A 16,144-nucleotide genomic window follows, 5' to 3' on the forward strand; every position below is an offset into this window, starting at 1 on the left:
TTACACGGGATCTGTTACACGCAGATAATTTTATAGTATTTTTGGATTAAAAATTCATAGAAAAATTAGTATAGTCATAGTAACATGAGGACAGTATGGAATTATTGTACAAATTACCGATACTGTAGAAATTTTTAAAATTCATCGAACAGAATTTACAAGGTGCATTGTAATTTTGACAAAGCAACAGATTAAGAAATTTAAATTTCTTGGATAAAATTACAATGCACCTTGTAAATTCTGTTCGATGTATTTTAAAAATTTCTACGTTATCGGTAATTTGTTCAATAATTCCATACTGTCCTCATGTTACTATGCCATAGTAATTTTTCTATAAATTTTTGATGTAAAAAATACTATAAAATTCTCTGTGTCTAGGGTTTTTTTTTTACAAATATTGATTCTGTTGATTATTTTTTTAAACAAAATGCACAAAAATCTGAGATCCGCCTGAGTTAGCGTTCTTCCAGAAAATTTTTCTGATGCCAAGAAATCCTATGGAAATTCCATAGACAATTTAAATCAAGGGCTCGGCGTTTTTTTTTTTTTTTTTTTTTTTTGTAATTTACTGTTTTGAAAATTATCAAAAAATTATTAGATGTAGGCTAACTTCAGTATCATCATATTTATTCTGATCTCGAATATTTTTAGTTTAATTATACCTTTCAGTTTAAGTTGAGATTCAGTTGTTAGTGGGAACAATGGTCTTATGATAAATAATAAAAAGTCGAATACTGTTTTGTAAAATAAAATTTTATTATGCGCCCAAAATTTTTTTAACAAGATAGCCGGGAAATGCATAAACGGCACAGCAGAATAGTAGTATGAACAGAAACATTGAACAGCAACATATCATTCGCCATTTGTAATAACGGCACACAACAAAGCAAAAGGCTTTCCAGGGATTACGAAACCAGGAAAATGATGTATCTGGTCGACTGAAAGAAGTCAAATAAGATTTTATTATAATTTAATTTTCATTTCTTTCTTCGAGTTCATATCTTCTATATTACTGTACTACCAGACGTTCAAAAGAAATATGCATCATATGTACTACAGGCGAGTGATGAAAAACACACGGTGCCGACAAAGATATAAGTTATATGTTTTTCAAAGTCTTAAAATAAAAAAAATTAAAAGCGTACTCAGCAAAATCAATAAACAAAAAATAATTTTACATAATATAGATCTCGGGATACTAAGAACCCTGGGGTAAAATGAGACACTATTATGAAACAAAAAATTCTTTTTACAAAATACTTAGTTCCGGTTTGTATAAACATTGGGATAATTTAATCAGTCTAGACGGTGTAACCGAAAATTCTTTTTAGCCCATTTTGCCTCGGGCAGCTTTTTCGAGATTTGAAGAAAATAATTCAGATAACGCTTGAAAAAATTGAAATTCTTTTATTTCAAATTTTAAATTTGGCCGTAAGGCCTAACCAACTTACCCCCCCCCCCCTTTCTACATACTGTAACTAAGCATTACAAAAAAATAACAATTTGTTTTTGTCTCAAAAATTATGTCTCATTTTACCCTGGGTTGCCCTGTATATTTGTGGATGTATATATGTTAGGGTGGTCGTTAAAAATTAAATTTTCGCCGACGTCCCATAAAAAGCTTCTTTTTAGTAAAAAAATACGTGGGGAATTTGGTTTTTTCTTTTCAAGTATAAAGAACATGTGCCGCAGGACGATCAAAGCTCATTTTTCGATACAATCGCGGTTTTTTTCAAATATCTCATGAAATATGCAGATTAAATGAAAAAATAACAGGAACAGTTTTGTAGGAAATTAAATTCTTAACAAAAAAGGTCACATTCATTTTTTTTATAAAATGTGTATTTATGAAGATATTTTAAAAAAACTTTTTTAGATCTTATCAATTGAGCGTTTTAAGGATTACAAATTTTGAAAATGTTTTTTCTTTATCCCTTAGTCGAAAGTACGCACTTCCCTCCCTAATTTTAAGGCCTAAAGTCTCATTTCCCTCTCCTAGTGGAGTTACACGCGCCCCACTTACATCGCCGGGAGCAAAAAATTTTTTCGTGCCTACGGAAACAGCCGGCTGCTGCCATCTACTGAACGTCTACCACTTTATCAATAAAATTTTTGACGATAACATCATAGATCGTTGCTTTATTTATATGTACGTCAGTGTTTTCGTGTCTCGTTGTTTGTGATATTTTAAGTAAACAGTGTACTTGCAATAATAAAATGACTGAAAAAGTATCATCTGATGACTCTATGGACGAGGATGAGGTGATAAAAGATTTTGATGCAGAGGCGAGGTTAATTATTGAAAGATTATGTATTCATTTATATATTATTTATTGGCAGGAAAAAAATCTTGTTCATAGGCATAAATTTATTTCTTTCGAAAAAAAATAATTATTTTTTATTTTTATTTTTTATAAGTATAATTATGTCTTTTTTTTTGTTTTGTTTTTGATGCCTGCCCCCGCCGACCAGACGCACTCGCTTCGCTCGTGCTTTCAAATGTCGCGGGGCAGGCATCAAAAACGCAACAAAAAAAAAAAGGGAGACGGAAAAAAATTAAAGTTTTATGTATGTCCGAAAGAGGCGCGTCAATAGGGAGCAAATAAAAAAAACATGGCCGACCTGTCAGCTGAAGGCAGAACGTGGTTGTGTTGTTTATAGTATTCAAAAATGTAATTAATAAACGTACTTTCGACCAGGTATAAAGAAAAATCGTATACACCACACGGGAAGATAGTTAAAAGCCCTGCCCTGTGTGTCATGATGCCCTCGGCTTCGCCTCGGGCATCATATCACACAGGGCAGAAATTTCAACTTTCTTCCCTTGTAGTGTAATATACTATTTTTCTAAGTATATAGAAACTACAACAAGCATTAATGATTGATATGTTACGAGTTACGAAGTTGTCTATATTTAAGGAAAAACGTTATTTTTGACATTCGTTATCCTTAAAATGCTCAATTGCTAAGATCTAAAAAAGCTTTTTTAAAATATCTTCATAAATACACATTTTATAAAAAAAATGAATATGACCTTTTTTGTCAAGAATTTAATTTCCTACAAAATTAGTTCTATGATTTTTTCCTTTAATCTGCATATTTCATGAGATATTTAAAAAAAACCGCGATTGTATCGAAAAATGAACTTTGATCGTCCTGCGGCACGTGTTCTTTTTACTTAAAAAGAAAAAAACCAAATTCCCCACGTATTTTTTCACTAAAAAGAAGCTTTTGATGGGGTGCCTGAGAAAACTTAATTTTTAACGACCACCCTAATATATGTATATATATTTTTTTTTTTCATGAATGAGTTAATTTCGTGACGGTATAATATATAATTCCTGAAAAAATTTCTAAAATAGCAGTAACACGGAAACTTATTATTCTAAACGCTGATAAAATCAGTATGTTTAAGACTGGGTATATAGTTAGTTAAATGGACAAAAGTGTATTTTGCTACTCTGTCTTTCCTTTATACACTATCTTAACATGCGAATCGATTGATAAATTATACAATTTGTAATACTGCTCGTTCATTTAGGTTATCGCGATAAGAAGAAATATTGTAATAACACACTACTATAAACTCAGTTAATTTGAAAATGATTATGGGCGATTAGCAGAAATGAAATTTATTTTTTTATGAGCTGGCAATCTTTTTACGATTTTAATTTACTAGTAAAGTAATATTGCATTTTTTTTATTACTTCGTTTTATTTTTTTATGAGGTATTAGATGTGAATTTTAGTTTTGTCTGAAGAGATTTAAACTTACTCAGGCTGCGGTAGGGGATTAGGTGAATCCCGACCTTTTCCCACGGGTTCCTCCTCAGCTTCTGAAATAGGCACTAGGGTCATTTCCATTTCTACTTTACCCTGTAATGTTATAACATCGTTATCGAACAGAGTATAAAATATATTACAAAGGTTATAAGGGTACTATGGGCATATTCAACTTTTTTTTTTTTTGGGTTTTTCTGTTATTGGGTAGAGTGAAGTTGAAGATAATTCAATTTTATTTTTACTACTTTTCACTTCTAAAATATTGCAATGGGCTTGAAAAATTTTAAAACTTTATCATAAAAAAAAAATATGTATTCACGTCGTAGATATTTATATATTGATATTATTGATTGAAATTTGCAAATTCCGATCTACAAAAAAAAACAACAAAATTAGAATAGTGGAAACTTTAATTAAATTATTTGAGTAAAATATTGTCAGACTGATTTCATCTTTTAAAATTTTTTGAGAAATTTCATGTAGCCCTAGTTGTCCTACAACAGTAAGTAGAGGTGTGCGAATCAGATTTGAATCTTTTCGAATTATTCGTAACTCTTCAAATTATTCGTTAATTTCAAAACTATCCGAAAGTTTTTGAATTATTTGTAACTTTTCGAATTACTTGATTCGAATCGGAAAAATTTTGATCAGCTTTCAAACATTGAATTTTTATTTAATAGAGGTTAGTTTTTAAAATAACCAAAAATAATTTTTTCGTAGGTTTGTGTCTAAGCTCTATTTACCTCTGACAAAAATTTGAATTATTCCAAAAACTATTACAATTTTAAATCGTTAAATAAAAATTTTGGAATAATTAATAAATTTTCGAAAAATTCGAGATCTTACGATTACTTCGGCAAATTTCGGATTGTTCGCAAATTTACGAATAATTATGTACCTGAAGATCGGAACATTTGTCGCGGAACGATAATAAGAAAAAAGAAATGAAAAGTAAAAAATCTACTGGATCTAGATTTCGAAAATGTTTCGCACGTCACCCGAAAATGACAGGCCACCCCAACTACCCCTAAATTTGACTTTAGACACAAATTTCATGAATTTTTTTCATTTTCGTTGCGTGAAAAACGTTCCGATCTTCAGATACATGAATAATTCGAAAACTTACAAATGATTCGAATTGAATAGTTTAATTTGATTCGGTACGGATATTTCGTAAGTTCGAACTATTCGCACACCCTTAATAGTAAAATTGAACGTTTCATTAGATCTAAAATTAGATATTTTTATTTTTAAATGTTTAATAAATTAAAGTTGTCCGAAATACTGTGTACCCGAGACAATATTTATCTTCAACTAACACCAACAGCAAAAGATCAACATGTACTCTAATCTAAGGGTTGTATACGCCTCAACCTTTTTGTCAAGTCTTGAAGCCTCGAAATTTATTTAAAACTCCCTATATACTAAAGCTAAAGATCGATACTAACGTTGATTCCAACACAAATATAAATATATGTTGTCAATCTAGGCTAGCCAATCATTAAATCTACGTAAATACGTATATACGTTCACTGACAAAGCAAGTGACTAAAGGGTAGTAGTAACAAGGTTCGGTTAATAAACTATAGATTGTTCGTATAGGTATAAAAAAATTGTTAGTAGTGGGATTATGTTATGTTATAGGATAGAATAGAATAGAATAGACGATGATCTGAATTAAAACTCGTCCTAGGTCTCAGCAGTCACGAACCTAGAGACCGAACACTGACAACAACAGAACTAAGTCGTCACGCACACCAGTTCTAATGATTTCGTGTTCACTATCTCCTTTATACGTTAAAATCAATCATACCCCAGTATTTATATGTTTACGTTTGTTTGTTGTAATAATGATATATTTTTTATCCCACCCGTATTTATTTTTATTTTTTTTTTTTATGTTCATAATACACATTTATAACTTATTTTTAATTGCCCTCATTTATTATAGCAAATTATGAGCCGTTGATAAGTAGGGAATGTGACGAGTGACAAATTACTGAAATTTGTAAAGATTATTTTAATGTCTGACTATCATACATTTTTTATAAAGTAATGTAATTCATGCCATAAAGTTGCCAATTCTTACGGGGTGACTCACACAAGTGTATTTTTTAGTCAAGTTTAAATGGGGGAGACCTACAACTTTACCATTATTTTTGAAATCTTAGTAATTCGAAATAAAATGGCGGTCACTATGGAAATTCAAGTTTTATGTGTTGTCGAGTTTAAAATAATAGTCATGCCATAAAGTTGCCAATTCTTACGGGGTGACTCACACAGGTGTATTTTTTAGTCAATTTTAAATGGGGGAGACCTACAACTTTACCATTATTTTTGAAATTTTAGTACTTCGAAATAAAATGGCGAAGTCACTATGGAAATTCGAGTTTTATGTGTTGTCGAGTTTAAAATAAGAATTAATGTACCTCAAGATCGGAACGTTTTTTGCGCAAAAAAAATTTAAAATTTATATAATTTGACTGCTTAAAGGGTAGTTGAGGGTGGCCTTGAATTTTTGGCTGACGTGCGAAATATTTCAGAAATCTATATCCAATACATTTTTTATTTTTTATTTTCGTTCTGCAAAAAACGATCCTATCTTCAGGTACATAAGAATGAACCCTACCTCCGTCGCGCTATGAGCGCAGAGCTGCAATTTTTATTAAAAGATTATTAAAAAAAAAAAAAAATTTCCCAGTCTTTTGAAATTTTAAGAGTTCTTCTATTATACTTTTTAGTATCGAACGTACCAATGATAATTATTTTTCCGATATTTAAAATAATTAAAAAATATTTTTTTTTGCTGGAAAACCTGAAAAACGCGGCGATTTGACGCTGACGCGAGTAAAATCGGACGTTGAATTTGTTTGGATTTTCAGCGCAGTGTTGCCAGTTACCACTTGTGGCTTATTTCCAGCTCATTCAATTCATCTCTTTTTTTTACATTTTTATTTAATACAAAATTTTTGTTTCAATGAAAAAATTCTAAAAACAATTACAATTGACTAGTCGTATAAGCTGGTGTGCTTTGAATTTTAAAAAATCATAATTATGATATTTGGCAACACTGCAATATTAAATACATTGCGGCGAAACGCCGCGCCGTGATGAACGAAGGGTGGCGAGACCGCGCGACGGACGGAGGGTTAAAATACTTGTTCCCAACGGATTTTATGTTTGAGAAAAGATGTCTCAGAGTAGCACATCAGAAAATTTCATATGTGAGGGCTTTATCTTCAATTGATGTATTAAAAGTTGGAAAAAAAATCTCAAAAATGCCTGACCGTGCGGGTAAAACTCTAAAACTTTTTCAGCTTCCAAAGTCTGATAAAATAAATATTTTCTCTTCAGGGAGTTTTTCATATTAATTACAGAAAAATCACTGACTGCATTGTCTGCGTGGTGTTACGTGTTAATTAAATTAAAAACTATTAGCAGTTACATAAAAAATAATTGTTTCTTCAACCCACGTAATAGATAGAAATCAATTATATTTTTCAAATTACTCGGCTGGTCGATCTCAGATATTAACATCAAATAATTCATTTAATTTATTGGATGCAATCTCTCCTGGTTTGATAAAATACGTATAGAGTTACATCCTTGTTAAATTCACTCCAATTAGTAACATGGAAATTTCATTAATTATATCTTAAATAGCAAAAGGATTTAGTGAACCAATTTACCAAAGACACTGATTACGTCCAATGAGGTAATGGAATAAGGGTTACTCATTGAACAAATTCCGTACTTTACTCTCCAACCTTTGATGCTATAGAGGTTGAATAATACCTCTTTACAGGTATTACTTTCTCAATAGAAGTGGAAATGGTCAAGCGCATTATTCATCATTAGAGAATCTGTTGAAACTAAATCAATGATTTCCAATGTTATCTTCAGCTCTCAGCTTTCTTAGGAACTTTATCAGGTCCTATTCTCTCTTTACTCAGCTATTAAGTTGACAGAAGAACTATTCTCAATTTTAAAATGACCCTTTGCTATAATTGAGCGAGTAAAAAATTTTTTTTCGTTTCATTTCTAATTTATATCAGTAAATAAATTAATAGATTTGGAAATTTTTACTTTAAATTTCTATCTAAAAACCGGAAATCTTCTAATTCTGTAAGCCAGTCTTCAGGCCCGCTATTTATGACTCCAAGCAGTCAATAATAATCAGTAATTACGCGTATAATATAAAACATTTTTTTGAAATTAGAGTTGAGTAAAAAGTCAGAAATTTTTGAATTTTGTTCAGAGCAAGTCTACCGATTTTATTATTTTTCGTATAAATTTGAAGTTTATCGAGATTAAAATTTTGAAATTATTTGGATCGTTAATTTTTGAAAAATTCAATGAAAACTAAAAAGTATATAATTATAATTTTTTAAAAGATGTTCAGATTAACTTAACAAATTTTCAGATTAATTTAACGAGCAGATTATCAATGCTTCAAGTAACGAAATTAACTGATGTAGAAATTTTTCCCGCGATCGATAGAGTTGATTACCCGCATAGAACTATAGAGCATGCAGAAATACATAAGATGGTACAGAATAAAAAATTAAACCACAGTCAAAAATTTAATTTGAGCTTCGGAAACCGTCTAAATTATTTTTGAAATTTTATTCGAATCGTTCATTAGTAAAAAAAAAAAAATATTAAAGTAGATTTCTTTGAAAATCAGTTGAAATTAGTATTTTTTAATTTCCCGCTAAGAAAATTTCAAATTTCCAAAAAAAGAGAAGTTATTGGTTTCGATCCGATTTTCGAATATCGAGTTTTCATCAGATGTTGACGTTTTGAGGTGCTAAGAAGCTATTCTGACTATTTCTAGCTATTCTGACTACCGGACGTCCGTACACGGAAAAAAAATTCGACGAAAAATTCCAATATTACTATCGTAATCCTGGACTATACTTTTATTATCTGTAACTTTCAAATATATGATACGAAAATTTACAGTTTGTAAAAGATTTTTTACTATTCACTATCGTAATTTTATTAAGAGCTTGTTGTATAAAATTCAATAAGAAATATTACAATGTTACTATCGTAAATAGTAAAAGAATAAAAAATGAGATTTAATTATAATATTTATTCTTTTATTCTTCCTCTTAATTTACAGTGCTGCCTCTATGTTTTTACAATACAAGTCACAAAAATTACGATAGTTGAATTGTAAATTTTTTGACATGGTATAGTATATGCCATCTGAAGCGTTTCCGTATGAAAGACAAATGTCACAATACCATGATGTGATGCTTGTGTGAGTATATATATATATATATATATACAAATGATGACATCTACTTTGTCTGTATTATTTGTGGTTCAACTATATATATTTATAAATCAGTTCATCTCTACCCAAAGCGTAGTGCAGAAATAGAGGTTATTTTTCATGACGTTTTTCGGACAATTGTAAATAAGAAATTTAAAAAAAAAACTGTGCTTTCTTCATAACAAACCTACATAGATTCTGGAATATAATAATTTGGTAGTGTAAGTATAATTTATACTATTTAATTTTTATTAAACTGAATATTCTGTGGGTATATCGTTCGTTTTAAAATTATTTATCTGGACATGAAGTTTATTTTTATAAACAATTTAGTAGTATTATGTGGTCATAGGATAAATGATTCTAAATGAATGAAAATTTATTTTTTCTAATAAATTCAATTCTCCTAATTTTGTTACAGGATATTCTTCATTTGTCGACAATAACCTCAAATTATGGACATTTAAAGTTTCTTTATGGATACTGAAGTTAGCAGACGCCTAATAGTTTTTGGATTTTTTTACAAATGATAAATTATAGAAAAAAAGTATTCGAAAAAATTGCACCTATGGTTTTTTTAAATTTTCTACATGTGCGTATTTTGAATACAAAGAAATGAGTTATTTATTCAAAAGGAAAAAATTATAATACTTTTGGAATCTGATGTAATATTATAACTTATAAAGTTAAAATAATTAATACTAAATTTTATATATACCAAAAAAATATATTTGAAAAAATATTAAATAAATATTTTATTATTACTACTTCAACATGTTTTATTTTTATTTCGAGATTGTATTTTCCTTCTTAATTTAACTGTTAAAAAAAAAAAAAAATTCCAAATGATAAATTTTTCTTTTCTATTAATTATAAGTTCTACTTTCTTAAGAAAATATATTTTACTCCATTGACTTCTAATTATTATTTTATATTTAAAGAAATTCTACATTACCGACTCATTCATTTTACGATAGTTGTATTAGAATTTATGTTGACGCAAATTGTATAATTTACTCTATAGTATCTGATTTTTTCTTTCAGGTAGTAGTATAAATTATAAAATAAAAATTACGATAGTCTATTGTAAAAATTATTATTGAAAACTTATAGTCCAGCGTTACAATACTATATAATGAAAATTACGATAGTTAAATCGTAAAAAATCCGTGAATTTTTTTTCCGTGTATGTATGTGTGTGTATGATCTTTTTTTTGTCCAACGATATTTTTGGAACGAATCAACCGATTTGTACGTACTTGGTGGCAATCGAAAGAACTCACCAAAACTTAGAATTGATAAGATTTTGGGGTAAATCGGTCATGTAGTTTACGAGTTATACGAAAAATAAAAATTAAAAATTTTTTTTGATTTTGGTTTTTTGCGTATAACTTATAAACCACTTGCCCGATTCGCCTCAAAATGTAATCCGTTTTAAGTCTTGTTGATCCCTTTCGATTGCCACCAAGAACGTTCAAATCGGTTCATTCCATCTAAAGATATCGTCGGACAAAGTAACAATGTTTCCGAGCTCCCTGAGCTCGAAAACAGCGGGAAGTTTTGGGGCTGGCCCGCAGGGTCAGGCGGTTTTCAGATTTTTTTTTTGTCCAAAAATTCCATAAAAATTTTTTTTCTTGCAATTTATTAAAATCCAGTCGACAAAATAAGTTTAGCCAAATTCCATTAATGAGATCGTTATTGACAAAGTAGAACAAATTTATTTTACGTTGTCAGTAAATATATTATATGTAATGAATTGATGGAAATCATTGTAGGTTTGAATGAACATTAGGGTGACGAGCTTTGTGCTGTGAGATTCACAGAATTCTCATCAATTGATTTAGACCAGCCCAAGTGCCAATTGAAACGTAACTATTGTCAGTGTGTTATGATTGACTGGTATTGTTATTAGATAATCCAAACAATACTCGAGAACATGTATGTGTACCAGTACTAGAACTCAAACTACAGGAACCATTATTCAATATACATATGTTCGGCACTGTTAGCCGCATAATACTATCCACGACGTGTACCCTATCATCATCAACTGTTTGAGATTCTTCATGATAATAATTGGTGGTATTCTGTGAATTAGCTACTATAGGAAGCATTGGATCACTAACTACCACTTTCTGTGTTCTCTGTAATCACGTTTCTACCACTCATGATCGTTATCTCTCAACTTTCCCCCAAACTTTGTTCTCAAAATACCATACCACACTATATTATTCTCTTGTGTAATCCGAAGATTGCGCATAATTTATAATTCGCGTTGTCATGACTGTTAACTTTAAATAAAATATCATCCAATTTAAATTTAACACTTGCTTTTAATTATTTTTTACTTTAATTGAGAGATTTTCCGCTTATTGAGGTAGGTAGGGTATGTATGATATATACATATATATATGTATCTATTTTTTTTTAATTTTCTTACCGCTTGAATAGGCTCTCCTTCATTAGTGACGAAACTAAATGGCCACCAAGCTTTGATACGTTTTACTTTAAATAGACTGACCGAAGGTGACTTGGGATCCGTGACCTTTAAAGTGCAATTTTTTGAATTCGTACTCCCGCGTGGCATTCGTGATAGATCCATCGTTAATGAACCTGAAAATAGTATTTTTATTAATAGTAATTTAATTATTTAAAAAAAAAGTCAGAATATTACTAAATTCTTTAATGAGTATAAAATATTTTTAAAACTGATAGAAAATTTTACAATATTCTGAATTTTGATCGAAAATATTTATTGATGGTATCTAAGAGAAGGTGGATAGGTTGGGAACTTCAGGCAATGCAATAAAAATTTTTAATAAAATGAAATTTTTTATTTTCGGTTATTTCTCATTTAAAAGATTTTTTTGAATCAGGATTAAAACAAAACCAGACTGTGGGCTAAAAATTAATCCCTTCCAAAAAAAAATTTAGTAGGTCGTTTTCCCCAGATACTTGAAGACTTTGGCTCAGTTTTTTTTTTTTTAGCAAAACAATTCTAAAGCCAAAATATTTTCTCGGTATTAAATCATTGTTTGCTAAGTCGACATTTAAAGTTTTGAATTTTTTGTTCCCACATGATATTTTTCTCTGAGGTAATGAGGTTGAACCTTAGAAAAAAGTCAAATAAAGGATTTCGGTATCCCAATTTTTCGGCAAAAAAATAAAAAAAATTACAATTCAGAATGAAATGAATAAAAACATTTCAACGCCTACCTTATCGTTAGATAGTAAAAGCCAATGTTTGCAAATGACAATTTAATTTTTTCCAGCATGATCTTAAAATTAGCCTTACAAATTGAGGGGTTATCAGTAGTAAAAATTTTATTTTAGTACCATGTGAAATTTAGCGACTGCCAAACGTATCTTTAATCCAAAAAAACTGGTACAGTGTATAATCATCTCTAAGTAGGTTATAAATGTGCTAGGGGGTGATTGCGATTTGAATAATGCCCATAATTTAAATCCATAAGAATAAGAAACGATTTTCTAAATGTAAACAAAAATTATATTTTTTTTGCTTTTAAATATTTCCTATTTTGCTCCAAGTATTCGTGAAATTTTTGGGTGTCCCGTGTTACTCAGTTTTGAAATTTTTTAATTATTTATAATTAAAAAAAAAAAAAAATTGTGAATATAAATAAAATTAGATGAATAAAAAAAAGTATAGCGTGACGTTTTCGGGATTGAGAAAATCCAGAATAAGCTTACGTAGTAAAGCCGCTTTGTCAGAGGGGAATAACACCATCAACAGTGCGAGAAATTCCCCTTCATTGTCTTTCAAACATTCCGAGGGTGATAAGAAACGACCGGGCGTGAGGGTTAGATACAAGGGTGGAAAAAACTTTTACTTTTACTCAACATAAACCAGCGGAGACATTTATACTTTTTCAAAATAGCCCGGGGCTTTGACGTTAGTGACGTAAAAAAATACGTCATTCCAACATTTTTATCTTACTTATCTTGCTTTATCTCTTTATTATAAACAAACAATCTTAACTATTTACTTACACTCTTTGACGACTGACTAAATTATCTTGAGAGCTGATTTGTTTTCTTATGAATAGTTACCCGAGTCAAACAGCAAATTTGGATTTAAGTCTCAAAATTCTCAATGAAGTTTTTGAGGATCAATTTAGAATTTTAAGATTGACAACAGTATAGAAAGTTATCCTAGTCTAGTCCTCAAAGTACAGTAGAACCTCTATAACTCGATCTCCAAGGGAGAGGAGAAAAAATTCGAGTTATAGAGTTTTTGAGTCATAGAGAATTTCGAGTTAGGCAGCAGGAGCTGTCGAAATTGATGTGTATTGCAGTGAATCCTAACTATGTCTAAAGGTATGACAATTTTACAATCACCAACAGAAAACCTGAAGTCTGCTATAAATTCCATTACCATTTCGTAGAACTGGTAATCCTAATAAGATACTTACATACAGTAATAATTTTAAATTCGAGATAAAGAGGTCCAAGTGTATGTATTCGAGTTATGGAGGGTAAAAATGTACAGAAATAGCTTGTAGGGACTCACTAATTATTTTGACTTATAGAGGGTAAAAATTTCGAGCAACGGAGGTTTCGGGGCTTGGAAGAAAGGGGATGAAACATTTCTTCGAGTTTAGGAGGTTTTCGACTTATCGAGGTTCGACTTAAAGAGTTTCTACTGTAGTAGTTAAGACCCATTTTACCACTTTGAGGACTAAACTGGAATAAGATAATCTGGATTAGAGCCTCAAAATACTCAAAATATACAGGAATAATTTTATCTGCATTTGAACCTCATAAGTCTCATTCGACGTATTCTCTCCCCTCCCTTATCTATCTAAAATTTTTAAAAGTCCGAACTATAACTTTCCATTCGTTGAGGATTTTGAGGTTTTACGTTTAATTTAAAATCGATGAATTATTCGCATTTAGACCTTATAGCTCTCATTGAGGATTTTGAGTACTGAAGTAGTTACTTTCTGGGCGGCAAATAAAACATCAAAGGAATTGACGCTTTTGAGGACTAAACTAGAATTTGTTTTTTGACTCGGGTTCACAAGAACGACCACAAAAGTATTGTTTGAGAAAAATTTTTGTATTTTCATTTATTACTATTTAAATATTTTTAGACAGCTGAGATTTTTGAAAAAATTTCTTTTTTTTTTTTCTACTAAAATCAATTTAATTATTAATAGATGATTGTACTTGAAAAATTTACTCAAAAATAGCGACCTCACTTGACCTTAAAATCAAAAAACAAAAAAAAGAATATATATAAATGTTTTACTAATTTCGCGCGCTTATAGAAAGAAAGGTGTAGGTAATAAAGTTAAAAAAAAAAAGAACAGTTTCTCGAAGGATCTAAAGTATCCATACTTATTCCCACGCGAATTTTTTTGATGATTGTTATTAGAGTCATACATTTTTTTTCACCTATAGATAAAATTCGTGAGCAGCTTAAGGCTTTCAATAAAATAAAATTTGATATTTATCCAAGTTCAGTCAAAAAATATTATCGAAATGGACTTTATCGTTTTCTATTAAAGTATTACAATATTCTTGTTAAATATATAAATTATATTCACAGTTGTGATAATATTTTTGTATTAATACAAATATATATATCATAAGAATATATAGGGAAAGGCTAGAAAATAGGGACGGAGAAATTAACGATGTGTATTTTTTTTAGACAAATAATCGTAAGTAGATATCAGTCGAGGAGTTGCAGGTGAAAAAATAAAATTAATTCGTTATAAAAATAATTATATAAATATTTAATAAATTAAAAGTATTTCGATTCTTTACAATATAGTAACAGTACAATTGTATTGTATTTTATTTTTAGCATTTCATATTGTACCTTGTTTTTCCGCCTGTATATTTAATGAAAATTGATATATTACTTAGCTAGTTCAAGTTCGGAAAAAAGAAAGACAAGTTTCACTTAATAAACTGTTGTAAATAAAAAGTTGAATAAAAATCTATCATTCACTTATTGTAAAGATATGAATATTTATATATATATTTGATTGCAATTGAAGTTTTATAAAAAGTACATGAGGTAAAAATATATGCATGAGCAATGTATAAGTTATTGTATTCTGACAACAATTAAGATGATGAAAAGCAAACCAACGTAATATAAAAATGTTGGCTATAGAATAACTTTTCAACATCTCAAGATATGTTTACAAAAGATAGATGTTAAAAAGCACACAAAGTTGTGCCTGCGAGTTTTTTTGCTGTCTCCTCCAGTATTATTTTTTTTTTTATCTAGATAAACTGCTCGCTCTACCTTGAAACTTTTCATCATGTTTTCGGAAAGTTTGCGTTTAAAATTTAACTTAACTTTTGAATACAATTTTTCGTTTATATTTATTATTTATATCTGAATAAATAATCTGAGCTATAAATATATAAATAACAGGAATGTAGTTAGAACTTCATTTATTGCTCGTTCGTATTTCTTATTGTCAATTTCTCTGAAATATTCATTGAATTTTACTATACTGCCCAAATTTTAAATGCAATGTAATTAATTTCACTGCATTGGAATGAAATAACTTAAAATTATTAATGTCAACACGTAATTTTGCACATACACCTGTATATAGGGGAGGGTGGGGCAGAGCGGCCCCCCTAAGCCAATTATTATTTTTTGTGGCTTTCAACCATATGATCACTTTACTTTTGTCCTATTTCGAACAAATTTATGGACACTTTGCCGAAATTCTGAAAAAAATTTTTTTTTTTTTGTGGGGCAGAGCGGCCCCCCTTCAAAAAGTGATAAAAAAATTTTTTTTTTTCGTTTTTTTTTTTTTAAATTATTTTCATCATTAAGAATGTATTTCTTACTCTTGACAACTATTTTTGGTTTTATATTACTCGAAAAAAATTTTTTAAAGCGTAAAAAATCGTTCACTCTCGATTACCTTAATTACTAATTGTTACTTAATGAAAAAAAAAAAAAATTCTATAATTTTACTTTATTTCAAAAATTTATCAACTAAAAAAAAAAATTTAATTTTTATAAATTTTTAGTGACCAAATTTGCCTCTTACATAAAGAAACGGCCGAAAAATATGAAAAA

At 29.4% G+C, this 16,144-nt stretch overlaps 1 protein-coding gene across 1 annotated transcript in view; it reads right to left on the reverse strand.

Annotated features, from left to right (window-relative positions):
• Positions 1 to 16,144, reverse strand: part of LOC130671066 (otoferlin-like) — a 26,314-nt gene continuing 10,170 nt past the window's right edge. Inside the window, exons 10-13 of the mRNA XM_057474756.1 lie at positions 11,507 to 11,679; positions 3,775 to 3,875; positions 766 to 938; positions 1 to 11 (exon numbers count right to left, since the gene is read on the reverse strand). Coding sequence (XP_057330739.1) covers positions 1 to 11; positions 766 to 938; positions 3,775 to 3,875; positions 11,507 to 11,679 — 458 coding nt within the window. The remainder of the gene's footprint in view (positions 12 to 765; positions 939 to 3,774; positions 3,876 to 11,506; positions 11,680 to 16,144) is intronic.

This window comes from Microplitis mediator, chromosome 7 (genome assembly GCF_029852145.1).
Source record: "Microplitis mediator isolate UGA2020A chromosome 7, iyMicMedi2.1, whole genome shotgun sequence".
Lineage (NCBI taxonomy): Eukaryota > Metazoa > Arthropoda > Insecta > Hymenoptera > Braconidae > Microplitis > Microplitis mediator.